At 40.4% G+C, this 22,381-nt stretch overlaps 1 protein-coding gene across 1 annotated transcript; it reads left to right on the top strand.

The window, feature by feature from the left end:
- The first annotated feature begins 2,727 nt into the window (after positions 1–2,727).
- VKORC1L1 (vitamin K epoxide reductase complex subunit 1 like 1) lies at positions 2,728–22,036 on the top strand. The gene is made up of 3 exons (XM_049801746.1): positions 2,728–2,951; positions 15,403–15,512; positions 16,218–22,036. The coding sequence occupies exons 1-3, from the start codon at positions 2,758–2,760 to the stop codon at positions 16,442–16,444; spliced, it is 531 nt and encodes a 176-aa protein (XP_049657703.1). The 5' UTR covers positions 2,728–2,757; the 3' UTR covers positions 16,445–22,036.
- Positions 22,037–22,381: the final 345 nt, after the last annotated feature.

Raw genomic sequence — 22,381 nt, 5'->3', positions numbered from 1 at the left:
GCCATGAGTTATTAGCCTTAGCAGAGCTTTAGGAAAGAATGAATCATTTAATACGGAGAAAGACACAAGTTATGTCATATAACTTGGAATATAATTAAAATATAGTCCCTAGAGTTTACTACATAAGTCTAGATATACCGGAGGTAAAATTGTTCTGCCAAAATCTGATCTCTACTTACTCAGTTAATATAGCACACAAGTTGCTTGGTTTTATTCTTGATCTAAAACCCATTGAAAATAATGAAAAGAGTCCAGATGACTAACATACACAGGATTAGACCTAATGAGTTAATAAACTCTCAAATTAGGCTCAACAGAAAGTGACATTTCAAACAACTCCATTTGCCATTATAAGCAAGCACCTTGCTTTTTATCCTTAGAGTACCTGTATATACATTCATCCCCAAAATGCAATTCCTGCCCTGCAACATTATCTCTTCATTAGAAAGCCGTTGTCATGACAAAAAATTGCTTGTTCACAATCTCTTCAGTTGTGAGGGAGGTAGCTGTGTAAGACCAGTCATTTCAACATCTTGTATGTAAGGGGATGTTACTACTGTCTGATGACAGAAGCATGAATATTGTGAGTTTGTAGAGCAATGGTAATCCAAAAGCAAGGCTTTGGTCAGAAAAGCAGTTGCTGTTATTCTCAAAATTATTAGGAGAAAAATATAAAGAATATCTCAGGTTCAGAACAGCAGCATCCACACAAATTCAGGCTGCTGGCGTTACTGCAGGAGTTTGTCTCTGCACACTTCTTCTCTCTGGTTCTTTTACTCTTGACCTCTCTCCATTTTGGCTGCTTCCTCAGCAGCTCTGGGTCTGGGGTTTTGTCAAACGCCTGTGAAGCATCATGGGTTTTGCACGCCAGACAGACAGTAAGTAATTCACTTCAGATTCGGCACTTTCTCTCCTGCGGTTGGCCCGGTGAATAGCTCCCAGAGCACGGCAGGATGGCTCAGAACCCGGCAGGACAGGGCAGAGCTCAGCCCCACTCCTCCATCCACTGCCTCCAGCCTGAGCGGTGCTTCCAGGGCCCAACATCCCATGGTGTCCATTTGGTTGGCAAAAAGGAAAAGCTTGGACTAGACCTCATCTTATTTAAAGGCCAAGCTATAAACATATGAGATAGGGTGATTTCTTTTCCTGCAGCTTTAGTATATCTGTTATTTTTTGGATTGCCCCTTCTCTCTTGGTCATCTCTGCTCCTTTTGCATTGTCCCTCTCCTCTTGTTCCCACTGATAGCAGAAGGCACAGTGTAGAGAACAGGAGATTTTTAATTTAGTTTATACTCTAGCTAGAGTTCAAACCCGTCATTTCTTAAAGAATGGTTTTCTCAACTCTTTTTAATTAATAGTTGTCAATTTCCCCTTTTTGCTGGCAGAGGGATTCCTTCTCATTGCTGAAGTCATTTTGCAACACATCTGTCTTTGAATTCATTTTGTTTTGCAGAACAATGAAGGCACGGATGGCATAACTGGCGGTATGAATGCTGCCATTGTGTTTTGTCCTCCTGCCTTCCTTGGGAAAACTCACAGAGCTTCGTTTTGTACTGACTCGCTCTTCCATCTGCTAATGCCTATCAATAATGTGCATGCAAGGAAATGGGGAAGGGAAGGAGAACAAATAGCCAGTGCTCAAAATAAAGCAATAATGATGGTTATGGCGGGTGTTTACAGTAAGCAAAGATTGTTTCTCTTGACCTACTAGATGACTTTTGTGTTGGTGGACCAGAGACGTTAGCTGGTTCCTAAACTACAGCCAGAGAGGTATTGGTGCTACTTTTGATAGAAACCAGAGACGTACAAAAGAAAGAAGATCCAGCCCTGATTGCCTTTGGTTGTATCTGTCTAATTCTGCCTAGTGCTATCGACTCACAGGTCTGCCAGCTATATTTAGAGGTGTGATACGAATGTGATCCTAGATCTGGGAAACAGATGACGAATTCCCGTTGCCCAAGTGCAAAGCATATTTGTCCAAAGATAAGGCTGAGCAAGGCTTGGGGAAATCCATTGACAGCTGCTCCAGAGCGAGGCAGAGCACCAGGCTGTGGTGTGCGCTAGAAAAACCAAACTTTTAATGGGCTTTTCGTATCGCTTGACCAAATTACGCATCCCGGAAGGCCACAGGGTGAACTTTGGGAACGTAACAGGCCCTCAGGAAGGTCCCTCTGTACAGGAGGCAGCAGCTGGGCTTTGCGTGGCTGCAGGCTGCTGCAGTTTGGCTCATTCTCTGCAAAATCATGGAAAAAAACCTGGAGCGCTCACTGGAGAACCTGTCTAAGAGACCAGCGTGGCCTTAGCTATAGTGAAGTGGCCCATAAGCCCTGAGGGTCACGGCAGCCGTGCCGGCTTTCGTAGCCCTCCCCAGAAAAAGCCAGGATCCCCCCTCCCCCCCCCCCCGCGGCCCAGATCTGAGGAAAAAGGGGGAAAAACTCATTTTCTTGCTGAAACCGGGGCGAGGGGAGAGGAGGCAGCCTGGGCCGGGGGGGGGGGTGGGGGGGGGTAGGGAGGCGCCCTGCAGTGCCGCCTGATGGCCGCCAGGCGGCGCCATAACACCCCCAGCCGCGCCACGCCCCCCTCCCCTCCCCGCCTTGGCCTGACGTGACGTCGTCGCGGAGCGCCACGTCCGGCGCGATCGGCGGGGTGGGGCGGGAGAGGCGCGCCCGCCCAGCGAGCCAATGGGGTGTGGGCGCGCGTGCGCGGCTGGTCGGCGCCGGGCGCGCGTCGCGGGCTGAGGCGGAGGGAGGGGGTAAGATGGCGGCGCCCGTCCTGCTGCGAGTGTCGGTGCCGCGCTGGGAGCGGGTGGCCCGCTCCGCGGTGTGCGCGGCCGGCATCCTGCTCTCCCTCTACGCCTGCCACCTGGAGCGGGAGAAGGGCCGCGACCTCCACTACCAGGCCCTGTGCGACCTCAGCGAGCGGGTCCGCTGCTCCGCCGCCATCACCTCCAGGTGAGGCGGAGATGGGACCTGCCGCCGCCTCAGGCCGCCGCGGGGAGAAGGGGCTGGGGGCACGGGGAGCGGCGGGGCCGGGCCCCGGAGAGCGCTGCCTCCGCTGCCTCGGGGCGGCTAAGGCGGGGGCTGCTGGGAGTCCGGGCCGGTTCTGTGAGGGGGGCGGCGGCGGCGGTGGCGGGAGGGTTTGGCCGATCGTGCGGGCGGCAGGAGCCCGCGGCTGCGGGCCGGGGCTCGTCCCGGGGAGGGCTCGTCTGGGGCACGGAGGGGGCTGGGCAGCTGGGCCTGTGCTGGGGGCTACAGGGCGGGCAGGCCGAGGAGGGGGGTGTCGGGGCTCCCGGTTTAGGCAGCCCCTTTGCTGGAGGGCTGGTGTGGGAACGGCTTTTTTTCGGGATCGCTACAGGCCGGAGGGTGAGGCACCTGCAGTTTCTGTGTTGTAATCAATGGCAATTAGCTAGAGTGACAGGCATTTTAGTGGCAAATGCAGGTTAGAGGAAAGTGCTGTAGGTGTGACTAGTGGTTGAGGCCAATGTAAACATGTAGAATTGTAGATGATTGGCTTTGGGTTGTTTTAATCGGAGTATCTGAATTGCATTTTCGTTGTAATGTCACCTGGCAGCAAAGAAGATTGCTTTCGTGATACAGAGGAGGTGCTTACTTCAAGAGAGATTTGTATGCCTCAGCAGCAAGAGCCCGGTCCAAATCCTGATTTATTTTACAGGCTTCCTGTCAGTAATACTTTACCAGTTGTTTTCTAAAGGCCAGTGTTTCTTATTCCTGTGAGGAGAGTTGATGTATAAATTTTAATATGCTGCTAGCTTAACTCATTGTCAAGTAACTAGTTGATTGAATTACAATAATGAAAAGACTTAACCTGCTGTGTAGTTAGAAGTTCTACCAGTATAAACATGGTACAGGAAATACTTTCAGGTGTATTTTGGCCAAGAAACTCTCCTAAAACCGTATTCTCAAGTATTTCAACTAGAGAAATAAGATTATTTGTCCAGTAGTTTCAAAACTGCTCTGTGCACATATATATGTGTGTACGTGTCTGCGTATGCATATATATTTGTGTGCGTGTATATATATAGGCATATAAAGACACATGCAAAAGCATCCACAAGTAAGGAGCTGGGAAGGGGAGGGGTTTGGTTCTTCAGCAAATGTAGGTATTAAATGCTTCCCTTTTTTTAATGAGAATTTTTTTATTATCATGTTAGTGCCTTCACCTGAATGAGTACTTGAGATTCCACCCCTCCACCCCCTCTTCAGTGTAACCTGCATAAAAGCTGTCACAGTTTTTATAAAGGTACTTGCTATATGGTCATAACAAGCCAGTGGGGGAGAATATGCCCATAGTCTGTCAAGGTGGAACCTGGTTAAATTGTTTAGGCAAAACATACAGGGAACTCTTATTCTTAAAACCACTTCTGAGGTGACAGAAGTGGGATTGTGTTATGTTACAAAGAGATGTGTATCTGCGGGTGTCTGAAAGGAGGCTTTTGTGATTGAATGAGGGCTTTAACTCTGCTTTTCTGTCTGTCACCAGGTAATCTTTAGTTTGTGAAGGTGCTTGTTCATGTCTCTATTTGAGAAGTGTCTCAATCTAAACAGGAAAAAGGCTTTAATAATCTTGACAGATAACTTAAATTTATAAATTAAAATTATGCATAGGCTACTGAGATTAAACCACGTGAGTATCGTCAGTAATATAAGTTTTACCACAGCTATAGAGACAAAAAGAGAATAACAGGGATTTAAGCACCTAAGTAGCCTCTGTAGTAGTCTGTTCCTGTATAGAACTGGTCCTTCATTAGCTTTTTATTGTTACTGCAAATGTTGCTATTGAGACCGGGAATTTGAAGTAATAGTTTTAATGCATGTTTACTAAATGCTTTGAAGAAGTAAAATAATTCCAGTTATGTCTTTAAGTACTTTTAATTATGGAATAATGCTTGGTAATTATAGTGTTCATTAGTTATGCTGCAGCTGAAACCTTGAGTATGCCATAATAAGACCTGTGAACATTTTACTGCAGGAATGCTATATAATAATATGGACAGTTAGGGATAAAATCAACTAAAAGCTCACTAGCAGTTGCTAGGAGAATCATGCTTAAAGACTGAAGTATTGCAGATGTCAGGATAGCTCATGATAATTACAGCAGGTGGTAAAAGGAGTTTGTGGAAAAGGAGTGTGCAAGTTCTGTTCAGTCAAACCATATTTGGAGAAGAATGTGCTTTTAACGCTGTACAGGACACAGACAAAAAAGGAGTATTGCTTTAAAACTAAGACAAGAGGGCAAGCTATTAAACTTTGAAGTAAGAATAACATTGAAAGAAATGAATCTTATTTTCCATGTTGCCACAGCTCCCTATCCATCAGTCATTCTCTCTCTCTGTTCAATTGAATATTCCTTGTTACTACCATGCATCACCAAAGTTTCTCTGCAACTTGATTTCTGAAAGGAACATTTAACTACTGTTTAGATTTCTCCAAGATAGAAGAATTTCAAATATGGTGTTCCAGCATTTTCACATGTAATGCAGATTCTTTTCTCATTAAGCTGTTACACTGGCAATCACAAATTATTTGATTTTGCTGATTAGCAGAGTTAACTCTACAGAGTTAAATGGGTGACAAACTTGTACTTTATGGCTTTTACTGGCTTCTAGAGTGTTCATTTGGTTGTGTGACTTTTTATTTAAGCTAGATTTACTAATGGAACTTGGAATGTAACGATCTTAACATCTCAAGTGTTGACTCTAGCAGTGGACTGAAAAGCACATTGCAGTGTTGAGATTAATTTTAACTGTGTAGAATAATTAGAATAAATTAGCGTATTCTTCCCTGAGCTGAGTTACTTTGGAACTAAGTTCTGGTCTTTGGGGAGGATTTTTTTTCCTAATAAGCTGTTAGTATTTCCAAATCTTGCTTTTAAGCCAAATCTGGTATTGGCACAACAATGAGAACAGAAATGTTGTAAAGATTACCAGCATGCAGAGGGAGGAGTGTGGAAAAATCTTGTATCAGAGACTGACTCATCCAGAAGATTATGTTGGAGAGATATCTTCCTAGTATCCCTTATTCAAAATATTAATGGTCAGCACATTTCAAGCTTTTATCATGGGGAAAGTTCACTAGATAGTTTAGGAAGAAAAACAGCTAAGGACTGTATGATGACCACTGTCATTTTCCAAGAAGAAATAAGGGAAGGTATTGGGGAAATAATTGGCAATTGCTCTAGGTGTTTTAAGTGAATTGCTCTCTTATATTTGAGAATAATCAAGTGCCAAGAATGGCTTTATTTATAATAAAACTGGCTAATAGCAGTTCCTAAAAAATCTTTTAGGTTTTGCTGCTATAATAATTTCACAGAGGGAATGAAACTAATAGACAAGTTTCAACTGATATGGATAGTGCTATGGGTTGAAACAAAATGTGGTATTTAAGTAGTAATGCAGAGACCCAGAGCTTTTTGCTTTGTTCTTTTGTGTGCCCTGGGAGACTTTTGAGTCTTCTGATGTGTTTCTACTTTCTGTCTTGATTAATTTAAAGTTCCTGCAGAGCAGATTAGTGGATGGCTCTTTTTGAGGGAAGTTTTGTAGCCTGGCATGTGTTAATGCTGTCACAACTTTAATACAGACTTAAGATAGCTGGCATGAATGACCAAAGGGCACATGTTACTGTATATCTTTAGCAATATTTGTAGCTTTTGGCTAGCTGCATAAGTGAAGAGGTTTGGAAATAGTCAATATTGATCTGTGTTAACATCTCCAGCTGACTTACTGAAGAAGTCCTAGAGTCAAAATAGGATTTCAAGAATCTGTGTTCTTCTGGATATAATTTGATACATGACATATTTTAGGGATTCCCTGTTCTGAACTTCATGCTAATGTGCAAGGATTGTCATCTTGTATTTGAGCCACTCTTCCTGTTCTGAAAAATGCCTGTCTGCCTTACATTTTCTATTGGATGCATCAAAGTAATCATCCGGTAGTCCTTGAAAATATACATCTGTAAAATTTTGTGTGTGTTGTGGACAGGTCTGTGCAGACATAGAGTAGTTTTACTGGATTTTCCAAGAGTGGCCTGTGACAACTGTAGTGTTATTGTATTGTTCTGCTCACCTTCATAAATCATTTTAAGCAGTTAGTTTAGATCTGTGTAAATGTTATGTTTAAATTTCTCGGTCTTGTGACATAGTACTTCAGTGCCATGTTGTGTGAGTGTAATTGTGCTGGTGTAGAGCTTACTCCTCTGCAGAATGGGCATGCAATTATGCTATAAGATATTGCAGTTAAAACTTTGACCAGTGCTGTTTTTTCAGTGAAGCACACCTTGCTAGAACTATTGTTCTGGTGCATCTTTATAGAGCACGGACCGTAACAGAGATCAAGTTGACAAGAACAACCCCATTATCTAGGAAAGTGGGATATGGAAGAAAACTTCTTTGACCTCCTCCCTAACCTGATGTTTATGTTGCAGGTTCCCATTCAGTACTGTTGTGGGGCAGTTCCTGTAAACTTGATGTCTGTCAAGTTTGTTTGATTCCAGGTTAAGAACATTTTATAGCAGTTATCTTTCATATTAATGGTAAGTTCCTAATGGCGTAGCATTTTTTTTCTTGCTGTACCTGCAAGCAAGCATTCAGATATGTTTGAGGTTGACAGCTGCAGCTGTTAGTGTCTGATGTAAGGTGAGAAATGGTAAAAGTAACTTTATGCAGGTAGTGGGAAAAGCTTGTCTAGTCTCTTCTTGTGAACCAGTGCACACAAATGAGGCCCATGTGCCTTTTTTTGAAATTTTACTAGTTTTGCAAGTCTCTGCTCTTTTCTAGTCAGTAATATCTTTAACCTGAGCCAATTGTTTTTGTTAGTCATTTTCAATTCTGCATAGAAGAAGGTAAAAGTTTAATCAAACTGCTGAAGGGCAGTATGAGGAGCAGCTGGTGGTCATACAACAGGAATCATATTTGTGGTTCTTAGGCTACTGAAATAGTTTACATGAAAATGTTGCCTCCTGAGACTCAGCTATAATCTGTCTATAATTTAATATTGGTTGTTGTTTATTTCCAAGGTCTGCAAATTGTTAGGGAGCAGGTGTAACTGTGCTTCTTCAGTTATTCTGTAGCAAGGATTCATTGTTTTTGCTGTCTGAGGGAAGGTTTGAAGATCTCTAGTTAGTTGATTGGGCAGGGGGAAATCAGTGTAGACAGAATCCATCTAGCATGTCAAGCGCTTTGCTTCAGCAGGATTTAGAGTGCTGGAGGTTCAAGATGATGGTGAATTGGCATAGCTGTAGCTAGGTAAGTGTGATTGAAGTTTTACAGCTAAGGATGCTGAGCCAAAAAAGCACAAACAACTTGAGGCCAAGATGGGTTGTATTATTCTGCCTTTTCAGCCTGGTTTCTAGAGAAGATTTTTGCCTTTGTGTGTTGTGTATTAATAATTTATTTTATAATTTTTCATTGTTTTTAATGGCAAAATTTAACAAAGGATACAAGTTACTAAAGTTTTATAGAAACAGATTTGGTGCCAAAGGGAAGGGGAGAGACACTCAAAAGTAACAGCTCTGCTGAAGGGGGAAAAAAAACCCTACTGTGTGAGCTAAGGTTATCTGTCCCATTTGGTCTGCCAGGCAGCACATGTGCAAACAGAACTCGGACAGAACTGATAGGTAGTGGACTTGACTGGGGAGGCAGGGTGCTGGAGGGTGTGAGCTGAGAGGGATCTGGAAGTTATTCCATGTGCTGGGGAAGGAAGGTGTTTCTGGAACCTTTGTAGAAAACCAGCTTCATTAGTTCTAAAGCAAGTTGTTCCCAAAGCAGCAGAAGCTGACAGTTCAAGCAATTTTTGTCTCACCTTTTTAACAGAAGATTGATGGCTTAATACTTCAGACTGATATAATAGGTAGTGGCTGAGGCACAACTTTTATAAAATACAGGAGTACCCTAGCTACGTGAATCTTTTTTTTTTTTTCAACCTTATGGTATATACATGAAGGTGTATTTTTGCTTTTCATAAATAATAATATTTGTAGCTTGGCTGGAATTTGCAATAGGTCTGAGAATTATTTTGCCTGATGCAAAGTAAATTTAACAAACTGCCTATAGTTCAAATTTGGGCTTCACTTACAATAGCTTCATAGAAGAGATTATGTAGAAGGAATACAATGCTGTTGGCTTGTAGCTTGAATAACCAGTGCTTCTGTAAAGGCTGCTATAAAATAATTAACCACTGTCTGCTTGAGATTTTGCTGATCTAGACACTGCAATTTTTTCAGACTGTTTCTGAGGTAAAGCTGGAGGATATATAGAACAAAATCGCATTTGTTTATGGTAAATACTGCTAATAGATTTAAACATGAAATTAAGTGTATCAAAATTTTTGAGCACTCTTGGCAAGGTTACAAATAGGAATTTTTAATCTCCTTTCTTTCTCATGGCTTCTAATTGAAGGCTTTTACTTAATTTATTAAAACTGTTAGAGTACCCTAAGCAACCTTCTAACAATGAACTAGGTTTAATCCAAAATCCTCTAGTGAAGCTGTAAAGAAGCTGCAGCTGAAGTTTCTTAACATTGCTAAGTATTAACATGCTCTGGATCCTTTGACCTTTACATGAGCTTTTCACTGAAGGCAATGTGTAAGCATAGGCCAGCTTTACTCCCCTACTGAGAACTTTCATTCTGTACTGTGACTTGTATCAGAAGTCAGATGACGCTTAAGGAAATGTGCATATCACTTGTCAAGTGTAAGTGTTTTTTAGAAAATTGTATTTATTATTTCCTCAGGGTTACAAAGTGGTAAACGGTGCTTGCTGTTGATAACAAAATAATTCTTATGGGATGAAAAATAATCCTGAAATGAGGGCTTTCAAGTAATCTACTACCACTCAGAAAACAAAACATGGGTTCTTTATTTACAGTTCTCTGAAAATATAATCTTTTTTATTATTATTGTTTGCCCTTTTAATTGCAGCCAACCTAAAAATTGAGAGAGAGAAATGTGTTAGAAAACCTGCCGCTGCAGTGTTCTCAGACTTTGAATCATACATGCCATTTAATAATCTGGTCTCCTGAAGGATTTGATAGCGTATTCAACGAGACATTTAGGAGACTAGAACGTGAACTGGGAAGTATGTGTGCTTTGTTCAAGGCAGCTGCTACTTGCTGTTGTCAGGAACATGGTACTGAAGCTAGCTGGACTTGACCTGATCTAGTATGGTTATTTTCATGTTAAAATGAATGTACAGTAGTGTTGTGGTTTAACCCCAGCCAGCAACTAAGCACCATGCAGCCACTTGCTCACTCCTGCCCCACCCAGTGGGGTGGGGGAGACAACTGGAAAAAAAGTAAAACTCGTGGGTTGAGATTAGAACTGTTTAATAGAACAGAAAGGAAGAAACTAATAATGATGATGATAATAAAAAGATTGGAATATACAAAACAAGTGATGCGCAATGCATTTGCTCACCACTCCCTGACCGATGCCCAGTTAGTTCCCGAGCAGTGATCCCTCCCAGCCCCACTTCCCCCAGTTTATATACTGGGCATGATGTCCCATGACCCTTTGGCCAATTTGGGTCAGTTGTCCTGGCTGTGTCCCTTCCCAACTTCTTGTGCCCCTCCAGCCTTCTTGCTGGCTGGGCATGAGAAGCTGAAAAATCCTTGACTTAGTACAAACACTACCTAGCAACAACAGAAAACAGCAGTGTGTTATCAACATTCTTCTCATACTGAACCCAAGACATAACACTGTCCCAGCTACTAGAAAGAAAATTAACTCTATCCCAGCCGAAACAAGAACAACTAGTTAGTTCTTTTCTTAACATGAGGACTAAGGATTCCCAAGTGAAATTGAGGTGATGTGATTCTGGCATTCATCACTGGAGGATGTTGTGGAGGTCAAAAGTATGTACTCAGAAGGCATCTAGGTACATTCAGGAAGGCTTCAAGGTAGGCTACTGAGCATGTAGATGCAGGTGAAACCCTAGTTCAGAAGTTTCTTAAGCTGATTCTTAATGATAATTGAGGTCAAGGAGAGCATCTTGGGGAACGATCTTTTTGTAAAAGCCCTTAAAAACATCTCCTGCAGGTAACCGTCAGAATTGGGGTGCTTGGCTAGAAAAAAACAGCATAGCATTTCTTACAGAGAGTGGATGAGATAATCTTGACTCCTGGCTAAATACAAACTTTTTGTTTGTTTGTTTGATTTGCTGTGTTTGGCAGGCTTGGAATTCTGTTGCTTTTTGAGCCAATACTGATAACTCTTACAGCTTTTAGTTGTTTGCTTGTCCTTTAAAATGACTGAGATACTGGTGTCCTGCTTGAGGTTCTCTTGGTTACCTTTCTGACAGTCATATTGTCTCTGTTAAATTATGGTAAAATGTTTAGAGTTAAAGTGTACTCCCATAATACGCTGTTCTGGAACACAGAGGATATTTATAATTGTGCAAAAGATCTAATGATTTAACAGTATAAGATTTTATTTGAGATATGTCACTTGTGGATCAAAATTACCTCTGTTTTCTTCCTGTTAAGAAGTGTCAAGTACATGCAAATACTGCTTTAAACTTCTAAAAATGCAACACTTGAGCTTTGTTAAATATCAGAAACAAAAATGGACACTGTTTAGAGGGTGGATAATAATTTTCAAGACCTCCTTTTGATGAAAGGAAATGCACATTGGACTAAAAGTCACTATAGTATTCAATTTTAGGTGTTCGAAAACTACATGAGCAGTTCTAAACACTTTGTCTTGGATTTCTTGAATCACTTCTGAAAACTTTTTTGAAGAACATTCAGAGTTGTACCTGCAAATGAGAAGTGAAGCAGGCTGTCATCTTGAACAGAGAGGGAATTTGAGTTACTTGAAACATACAGGACGTTGTAAAGATTTATTTTAAAATTTCCTTGAAGTTAGTTGAGTGCTTTTTTTTTTTTCCTATTAGGAGTGAAACTCGGGTGTGGCAAAAGTAGGCTTGCCACATGTGTTTGTCATAGAGCTCTGAATCATGCAGGGTGACTTCATGATTTTCACAACAGATCAACTGACTGCTTCAGGATGGGGAGCCACAAGTCAGTATCAGGAAAAAGTTGGTGATGTTGGACTATGCTTTTATCTTGCTGTGCAAGCAGCTCTTTAATTAGGCAGTTCATTTTACTTAGCATTCTGTATCCAAAAAATTGATCCGTTAACAATAGTTCTTGTAAATTATAATCTTTATAAGAAAGACAAGTTCCATGAAGAACTTCTGAGCAGTTTATAGTCCTTTTTACTGATGTTTTTTTTCTTGGAGTTTATTGTTAGGACTGCAGTCTTTCTTCTTGCTATTTGTTTGCCATGTGTTTTTAGACTTTCAAAGTTATCATAACTCAGGTGTGATTTGCATGCTTTTGGTGTGAGAAGGAAGATTTTCATACTCAGTCCTCTTCCTTCCTCCAGTTGTTTGTGAAAGGACTTGGTTCATTGTGGGTTTTGGGACCTCCTTGATAGATTAGGAGATGATTTAGCCTCTTCAGTAGAGAAATTGGATGGAAATAGAAATATACAAAGTCTAAATATTTTGCTTTTCAGTTTGATGCAGAAAACTTCCTCACACTTCCAACATTATAAAGCTGGAAAAAGTGCTTCGTCCTAAACCACAGTCTCCTTAGCCATCTTGAAGTCTCTGGAATAAGATGCGAGATTAGAGCTGTACTCTGTCGACTGAAATTTACTACTTGATGTCCTTAAAGCTGCTACAAGGCCAACAAGATACTTAATGAACTATTGCATGTGGGAAAAGCTTTCACCATGCTCTGACCTTCTTGCAGCTCTGAACAGATCCCATGGGGACACTGACTGTCCGGAAGGGCTTCAACTCGTTATCTTTCCGTTAGCAACATTTTATTCACTTGCAAAATAACTGTACGGTCAGATTCTGTAGTCTAAAGTTTCTGATGTTTTAAGCTGAGTTTGCTCTCAAACACGACAGGATCTCATGAGCATCAGAAGTGAGAGCATACAGCTAGGGCAGGGAGAGGGTAGGAATTCTGCATCCTGCAGTTACTTTGAGCTAGGCTGATGTTGAACCACAGACTTAGGCACACTGAGCTACACTCACTGTTTAGTCTCTCGGTAAGGAAAGCCTGAGTGTGTTCAAACAGAGTTTAATGTCATCCTACAAAGAATTCTTTCTTGAAGACTAGAACAATGAACTGCACCTGAATAGTAAGCTGAAGCATCTATAAATGTGGTAATACAGAAAAATAAAAATAGACTATTAAATGCAAAATGATGATACCTTTAATATATTTGTCTGGCTCTTTAATAGTGCATTTGCTAGCTGGACAACATGAGACAATTGTTACATGTGTTGTGATGATCTTATCAAAGTAGGGCTTAAAAAAACCAAACCAGTTCTCACTTAAAATCCAGATAACATTCAATGTGTGGGAGGAAAGTCTCGTCATAGCTGGGATTCTTTGGAACTTGCAAGTATTTCTTTATAATGTTTGCTTATGTATTGTTGCACGGTGTTTTGTCTTTTTTGAAAATGCCATGCTTTTGGAAGTGTGGCTCCCTTAGCTGTGTGACGTGTTGCACTTGCATCTCTATAGCTGCTTTTCCAGATCTTTGGTATCCATCCTTGACGCAACTTTGCCCACAAACTAAAATAAACTATACTGTACGCTAACTGGGACTGTTTGCCTTCATGTGCTGCATGGAGGATGTGTAACCAGCCTTGTCCCCCATGGTATGCGTAGCCCCAAACTTGCACTGGGGTGACTGCAGGGAGTGAGGCAGTATTGCACTGCTCCTCCCAGCAATTAACTTTGTGTTGTTCTGACCCTTCGCAGCTCTGGGATGTGAGGTATTGTCCCCATGGTAAAGCGAGTGTTGGCCTTTTGTATGCTGACTTGAAGCTTTATATTTGCACATCAAGTTTCACTTCAGTTGTTTACAAGATTTGAGACCAAACTAGTTGAAAGTATGTTTGGGTTTTTTACTGTTTATGCAGTAAACGTGCTTTCTAGGAATTGGTACATAATTCTCTGCTCAATTTCTTCAGGAGAAGAGTGCAAGACTTGGGTAGAATAGTTAATTGCAGAGAGTTACTAAGTTTGAATTAAAACGATTAATTTGAATATGTTTTGAAAATACTGTGCAAATGGCTGTGAGATTATGAAGTATTTTGGAGATAGTATTAAATTGTACTTATCGTGGTATCTTTCTCATGTGAGGAAACTGCTTGTAATGTGGTGGTAGCCTTTCACTGGTCTCAGATGTATGCTGAAATATATCAGCAATGTTCCTGTAGTGTGCAGAAAGCAAACCTATGCTGTGTCTTGGTTTAGTAGAACCATTGCAGCTAGTACAACAAGCTATTCGAAACTGCGCTTCTGTTGGCATAAATGTAACACACTACTGTTTTCTGCTGCAACAGAAGTGAGGAATTGCGCTTTTTTTGTATATATAGTTATGTGACAGTTAACCTGATAATGTAAACCTAGCCTTGCATTTATGTAGTGCTTGACTTGATGCTCCAAAGACATGCTGGCAGATACCCTAACATTCTCTTGTAAGTGAATTAAGTTGCATGTTGAAGTAGCGTTAACTTCTCTTCATATTTTCAAGTGATGCTAATAAATACGGTCCTCACTTTGCTTTTACAAATAATGGCATGATTTGCCTTAAGGCATCAGATTAATGGTTTCTAGCACAAATACCTTTGCTAATTTAATCTTTTTATCCCCCTTGTTGCAGCAGCAGTTTTGTAGGGCTTGTGCCACTTTCCACCTTATCACTAAAAAGTTGAAAGTCACTTTGTGGTTAAGGTACAAGTTCAAAATGTCACACTGTGCAAGGGCTATAACAAATGAGGTCTGTGAATCTTGTTATGGTACCATCCCCAGCTTGTCTGCTTGACAGATTTGGGTTCCTTCTGAGGTGTTAGACTGCTCAGGAGCAGCTGAAGTGCAAACATATGTTCTGATTTGCTTGCTCTGATGCCAGTGAGGTAAGTGCTGGCAGAGCTGGTAACAACTAGTTACCAATTTGTACCATTTTCCTTTAGCTGTATAGCGAGCATGTGTCCAACTTACTCTGTGGTGGAGAGAGCTGCTAAAGCTGTCAGTGGAGGAAGGAAGTGTTTATTTGACAGGAGAGCTTTAAACTACAACCCTAGGAAGCAGAGGTGGTATTTGGTGAAGTTGCAGCTGGGTGAACTTGGTAGTTTCTAGTGTGTCAAATAACTTATATCAGCAATGAGTGGGACAAAGTTGTGCCTAGTGAAGCCCCTGTTGCAAGCTGCTTGGCATTCCGAGGTAGCCCTGAACTTTATATAGGACTGCAGTGGTCGTGTCAGAATATATTTATTCCCCCTCCCCCCCAGTGATGAATTGAAAATACTGATGTAAAGCAATAGGTGCCCAAATACAAGTTAATTAGTTTCACTGTTTTACAGATGGGGTCGAGGATTCGGTCTGTTGGGTTCCATCTTTGGAAAGGACAGTGCAATAAATCAGTCAAACAGTGTTTTTGGACTCGTGTTTTATATACTACAAATGCTACTTGGTAAGTATTAATTCATTTTAGACCCTAAAGTATATAACAGGTCTGTGGTGATGGATGAGTGCATTATACATTGTGCAATCTGCAAGAGACCAGATAAATGCGTGTGATTTTTAGCTTTTTTTTTTAGCACCAGTCTAATGATACATCTGTCCAACGGGCTTAAAAACCCAACTGAAAACAAGACCAATTGCATTTTTTTCCTGCTATGCTATTAAAATAACTGTCATGACAGTTGCTGCACTGGTATTTTCACTTAATAATATTTAGCATTGGATTGCACAAAAGAAAAGAGAGGAAATAAAAATGGAATTTACAAGTTTTGCAGGAGTAAGAGATAGCAGGCAAAAAAAGTGCATGAAGTGTAATGTATGCATATTTCTTTTTAACTATATGTTCTGCTATAAAGCTATTAATGTTGATAGACATGACTTGACCAACCTGTAACTTTCCCATAACTCAGGAATACGGAAGATGGTAAATACTACACATACTTCTTATCAAAGGACTGTCATACAGAACATAGAAGCTCCCCTCCAAATAGCGAGTTGTCAATCATCTTGAACTCATGGTATTTTAAACAGACTTTTACGTAATACAGACTTGCTGAGTAGCCTTCAGTTTGAATTAGAGTGCTTAGGCTTTTTGCTTTGTGTGGAAGGGGGGAATGAGAGCGCAGCGGTAGTAACTTTCTCTCTCTTGTTGCAGGTATGACAGCAAGTGCAGTAGCAGCTCTAATCCTCATGACATCCTCCATAGTGTCTGTAGTAGGGTCATTGTACTTGGCATACATTCTGTACTTCGTGCTGAAGGAATTTTGCATTGTCTGCGTCATCACATATTTGCTGAACTTCATTCTCTTTATCATCAACTACAAACGACTAGTTTATTTGAACGAGGCCTGGAAACGGCAACTCCAACCCAAACAGGAATAACGCCTGTTTGAACTTTTGACTGACAGTCTGAAGACCCAACTTCCATTAAGTTTATTTTGCAGTAATTTTTTATTCTCCATATCAGACACTTTCCCTGAGAATCATAACTGAATTTTTAATTATAAATTTGAAGGGGCCCTAGATAATTTTTTTGTGCTAATCATCAATTTAAATGTGGTTATGAAAGGAAGCTCTAATACAATCAAAGACAAGCTTTAACTTTACTTGGAAGGAGTTTTAGCCACAGCAAAACCTAGACTCTCTCTTCCCCCTCCACTTGTGAAGTGGGTAACACTTGCTATAAAATATCCTGTATATAAATTCAGGTATAACGAGATGTGATCATGACATTAAATATTCTAGACTAGCATACCATATTTAATGTTGCCATGTTTACAGTATGTGTATTACTTTTTTTTTTTTAGCTGATGGACTTAGATTTGACTAGGACTCACACTGTAAATAAAATTAGAAATATTGGTTTCATCCCTGGAGAACTCACTGTACAATCAGTTTTGTTAGCCTAGGAGCTGTCAGAGTGTTCAGCTAATAGTCGACTGACATGATGGAAGAAGTGACCTCTGTAGAGAACACGGTGTTGCTGCACTCACTGCTAGTGCTTTCACAAGAATGATGGTTGGGATTTGTTTGTTTTTTTTTTTTTTCTCCAGTAACGAAAACGGAATTAAAGCTGAAACCTAAAGTATGTTCATTAAACCACAACTTCATTAATTTCTGTACAGAATGAAAATAGCTTAATGTGGTCAATAGAAAGCTGCCACCGGGATATTGTATGCAGATGAGGGGTTGGTGTATCAAAGAGCGTTCTTTGAAAGGACTTAATTTCCATGCAGAGCTGTTTCATTTTTAAACTGCGGTCAGACAGCCAGTATTACTGATGTTTGATGTTATATGAATGCTGCAGTATAGAATTGCAATTTGCAGTGGAAACCACTGACTGAGTGGGATAACCAAGTAGTGCTCTGAAGAAGCAGTTACTTAATTGATCTTCGTCAGGATCTTTGGTTTGTGCTATATTGGGAAATGAACTTTAGGCCTGACACGCATGAGATCCCTTGGAAGAGCAACCTGTTTAGTCGGATAAGTAAGTAAATGTGCTCCTGAAAATGAAATGTGATATAGTGCTATCATTGCTCTTTCTAATAACTAATTGAAAAAGAATTAAACTGCAGATTTAAACAAAGGAACAAAATTGTAAATGTTGTTTCTGCACTCGGTATTCTAAGGCTGAATGTTAAAAGTGCCTTCTGTCTTAAAATGTTAAACCAAATACTTTGTGTTGAACTTGGCAGGCAGAAGTGTCCTTGCTTTAAAAATGAACAAACAAACAAAATTCCCAGCAAACTTGCTGGGGATAGAAGAGTATTAAGAGATCTATTTTAGTTTTTAGACTGAGAAGTGGTAGCAATATTGTTTCAGTTAACTTAAATCAACGCGATAGAACGTTGATGATGTGATTTGGAAAAGTTAAATATTTGTGTTTCCGACTCTGTGACACCAAAATGTATAGGTTCAGCTACTTTCTGTAATTGGTGCTGTGCTGCTTTTTGCCCTTGTCAGCTTCTAAGTATTAAGAATTCCAACTGCATACCTGTTTATTTAAAGAATTAGTTTAACTAATTTTAGGATTTTTTTTTCTTTAACATGAATGTCAGAGAGACACTTATGTTGTATGGCTAAGTGGATTATAAACACTAAGTTGCTGAGGATAAACTTGACTGTGAAACAAGCAGTGTTCTGTAGAGAAAATAGAATTTTTAGATTGACTTCACAAAACAGTATTTAAATTACTACTGAAGTAATTTTCTGGTTTGTATCAAGGATGTAGGTGGAAACTGCTTTTATGTGTAGAGTTCTGTGGTATGAGTAACATCTGTTGCATGTAACACTAAATTACTTGTCCCTCTTGTCTAACAGTTTTAGACAACAATTCATTAAATGCGTTTTGTATTGACCAGAGTATAGTTAAAGCTTGTCTTGATGTTTAGTTCTGTCTCTGAAATGCCTTGAACTTTGATATGAGGGGAGTGAATGATGTTAAACTGGTCCCTCAAGGCTTTACTTTGTTCTCTTACAAGCCTTGAGGCAATATCACTGTTTAATATGTTGTATAGATTTATTTTGATGCATTCCTGTGATCTACGCTAAGGCATCTTTTTCATCCAAGGAAGAGGTGAACACGTGCTGCCTGAAATGGTTAGTCACAGTGCTAATATCTCAGAACAAGCAGCAACGGAGACAAGTATAATCCATGATTACTTGGTCCAATTTCTGGGTGTAGCGCACACCAGAAAAAAGGAAAAAAAGCCCCATCAGCTGAAAGTATAGGTGTTGACTAACTGCGCTGTGTCTTGTGCTTGTCTGTGTGGGCATAGTCTGTTAATTCAGTTTGTTTAGTAAAATTGTTTAGGGCCAGATTTTCAGCAGTGGTGTCTGCAGTCCTTGTCTGTGTGCACATAGGGATCAAATGGAAATTGAGTTTGGTCTCTGGAAGAATTTGCAGCTACACTTCGTGCACGAACTTGCAAATCCGATCCTTAATTGTGAACTCTCTTGTCTTGTGTGCTTTTCTTGCGGTTACTTTTTACTGGAAGTGATTTGCTAGAAATGGCCCTAACTCTTCTACTTTCTCTGTTGTGCTTCAGAAATGCAGTTGGCCTGAATAAAGGGCAAAATAATCTTAGCAGTAGAAATTGGGACCTTTTTGCTTCTAGTTCTTTGACTCTTTCCTCATTGCTCCCAGTGATAGAAACAGCATATTTCTTCCAGTAAAATGGCTCAGGCTACAGTTACTAATGTGATGGAAATCAGATCAGTGCTTCATGCAACTGCCCTCTGCCTGCCCCCAGCCAAAACAAAAGTGGCAAATGTGTGGTTGATATTAATTTGACCCTTATGGATCCAAAAGCAAATTCTAAGAAATGGTGAGGATACAAGAGTATGGGTAAAAGCTAGTAAATAATACCTGGTCTGGCAGAAGGTCATGGGGGCATGACACAGATTCTGGTTGTGGTTTCAACACTCATGAGAATGGAGGGGGGGGGGGGGGATATCATAATATATAAACAGTGGTTATGAATTTGGGCTGCTCTTCCCCCTCCTTGGCTCTCGGAAGTTCTGCAGGGAGGGGCCAATTGGAAAGGCAAAAGAACCTCATCCCAAAACCTGCTTAGGAATTAAACATTCCTGAAATCCTCTTACTGTAAGGTACTTGCTACTCTTAAGGCCAATGAAGCATTCAGGTCTCATTTAGGAAACAAATGTTCTTGGAAGTTTCTTACTGTAAAGTGTTTGCAACGCTAAGGCCAATGAAACATTCCCTACCACCTTTGATATCTAAAGTGACAATAAATCTCTCTTATTAGAAGATTACTGCATACTGTAGTAAGCATTTGTCTTTTGCTGTACGGAGTCTCTCGATCGTTCAGAGATTGGTGAGGTGCTTCAGGCAGCACTTGATGCTCCTAATTTATAGGGACTAATGTCAAAGAGAGATCTAATAGCTTTGGTTCTGCCAATGTTGTTTAAACATGATCTAGACAAAACTGGTCCAGAAAAGATGAAGTATTCTGTTACCATAAAACTGTATTAAGCATGGCCTAAATATTAGGTGTTTGTTCTGTATAGTATGTTCCATCGACTATTTATTACTAGTGCTTTAAACTCCAAATTAAACATCCATTTAAATGGAGTCATTGGGCAGGTGTTCCTTTTATCAGTATAGGTTGAGAGATTCTCTATTGGAGGTTTAGGATACAATTTTGCTAACAGGTAAAACAATGTAAATATGTATGAATTCTATTTGTTGCACATAACTTTTTGGTATAAAAATAAATGTAGAAATGACCTGTGGACGTCTTGCTGCAATCATTCTTATGCTGCATTCATGCAGTCCAAACATAAGAGCTTGAATGAACCCAATCAGAGGCCTTTTTGGACTCAGTCTGAGCCTTAGAAACTGTTTTTAAAGTCAGTACTGTAATTCTGTTTCTAGAAATGTACTAAGTTGTGATTTTTTTCAAAGACATTGTGTGTTAGCAGTAGAAGAGTTAAAGCACTTGGGACCCCAGAGATACCAGTTTATTGAATTTCTGCAGCTTCATTGTGTCTTGCTGAATGTTGTGTGCATATGGGTGTGTAAAGGTTGAGCAGCATTGACTTGAGGCTTTAACTGTTTACAGTTCTTTAAGCAACATGCAAAAAACCCTGTCAAGTATGTTATTTTTATCACTTCCTGCTTTCCTTGGTTCTGTAGGTCTGCTTTAACTCCACTCCAACAAGATCACAAAGTATCTGGAAACTGCTGTATGTTTTCTGGATTTGGGGGGGGAGGGAGGGAGCTGTTGGGGAAGGGTTGGATAGGCGGCTTGGGTTTACAATTGCACTGAGCTGTTAAGAACAAGCAGGAACTAAGACTCTGAAATGTGTGCTTACCATGTGTGGATATTAAACTTTGCATCTGTTTTGTTGGACTGAATGAAAGTAATAGCTTTCTTTTCTGCAACCACATGCCCTGTGTGCTGTCCTAGGGATCTGAGCCCTAGTTTGTAACGAGTTAACAATGTCAAATCTTTATCTGTATTCTGATGTGGCAGCTGTTGGTATGTCATGTCTGTTGAAATGGGGACGAAAATTATTTTAAAAACCCTTATGTCTAGAGATCAAGAAGTTGAAATTACTTTCAAACACTGGTAGGGGGCTAAAATATGGTATTCACTCTTATACCATGGTATATTTGAGCAAGTGTCTTTTTATTGTGGATAGACTTTTATATTCTGGGGGTTTAGTTATATAGAAAACCTGTAGACCTAACACGGTATAAGGAATGTTGATAGTATGTTTCTTCTTTTCCCTTAAAAACTCAAGAAAAATTGTTTTGAAGTCTGCAGTAAACATATATGTCCTTATTCTGCATGTGGCAGTGTGGAAGGTGGTGTTGGTTTCTAATATACCACATCTAAAGGAAAGAGAATTTGGCCACCACACAATACAAGAGCAAATACTTTCTCTATATTAGCAGATGTTTTAGTCACTTTCTTGAGATACTAGCAGAACAGCCAGTTGCAGAAAAAGTAGTCATAGCAACAGTTTCACACAGTATCTGCGAATCAGAATAATGAAATTACATAATTGTGCCAACTTCCAAAATTCTGTAGGCAGCCTTCACTTTTGTGGTTCTGCTACAGGCAGCCTCCAATTTTGTGGTTCTGCTATGGGTGACACTGTTCTTGGGACAACCCTAGGATGTTGCAATAAGAAGTTTGCAGACTAAGTGTTCTGAGCTCTTCTGTGAGTATTGGCATAATCTACTACAGTCTAAAGCCTGGCCTTTAGAGTCCTCTAAGACTGGTGTGCAGCCTGAAAGGGATGTTACCACACTACATTGCTGTCTATAGTAGTGTGTGCGCATTCATTGACACATCGCCCTGCCCCAGAACGCTTCAGGCCAGCATCAAAAAGGTTTAGAACAAACTTACCCTATAGACTACTATTACTGTAGTACGTAGTGACAATTTAATATGAAGGAAGCCCTTCCATGGTGGAAGGTAAAACCGCATCTAATAGTGGCAGTTCTGGTACTGTGAGTAAAATAAATAGTTTTAAACAAAGCTTAGTTGATGTAGTACCTACCTATCTAACATATTCCACCTTGCTGCTGTAGTATGAATTGCATACTGTATTGGAGTATGTTGGGTATCCTCACAGCAGTAGTGGTTCATACACTTCCCAAATGCTGTGAACTCTTGGAATTTCTCAGCCAGCCACATACATTCTGTCCAGCAAGAGAAGCTATGTAAATTGTGTTCTTCCGTAATCCTGTGGATAATTTGCTGTGATCTGAGTAGTGTAACTGTTAGGGGAGTATAACTGGAAAAACCTCATTTGCATTGGAGGGATATGATGTTCATTTAGAGT

Source organism: Accipiter gentilis, chromosome 6, assembly GCF_929443795.1.
Source record: "Accipiter gentilis chromosome 6, bAccGen1.1, whole genome shotgun sequence".
Taxonomy (NCBI): Eukaryota; Metazoa; Chordata; class Aves; order Accipitriformes; family Accipitridae; genus Astur; species Astur gentilis.
Note: the sequence above shows the minus strand (reverse complement) of the source record. Positions and strands in the feature narration are given on the sequence as shown.

Excerpts from the sequence above, each read along its gene's own strand:
- VKORC1L1 (XM_049801746.1), top strand. The coding sequence starts at position 2,758 with ATGGCGGCGCCCGTCCTGCTGCGAGTGTCGGTGCCGCGCTGGGAGCGG. Across the intron at positions 2,952-15,402 it reads TCCGCCGCCATCACCTCCAG|ATGGGGTCGAGGATTCGGTC; the intron begins GTGAGGCGGAGA and ends ACTGTTTTACAG. Across the intron at positions 15,513-16,217 it reads TATACTACAAATGCTACTTG|GTATGACAGCAAGTGCAGTA; the intron begins GTAAGTATTAAT and ends CTCTTGTTGCAG.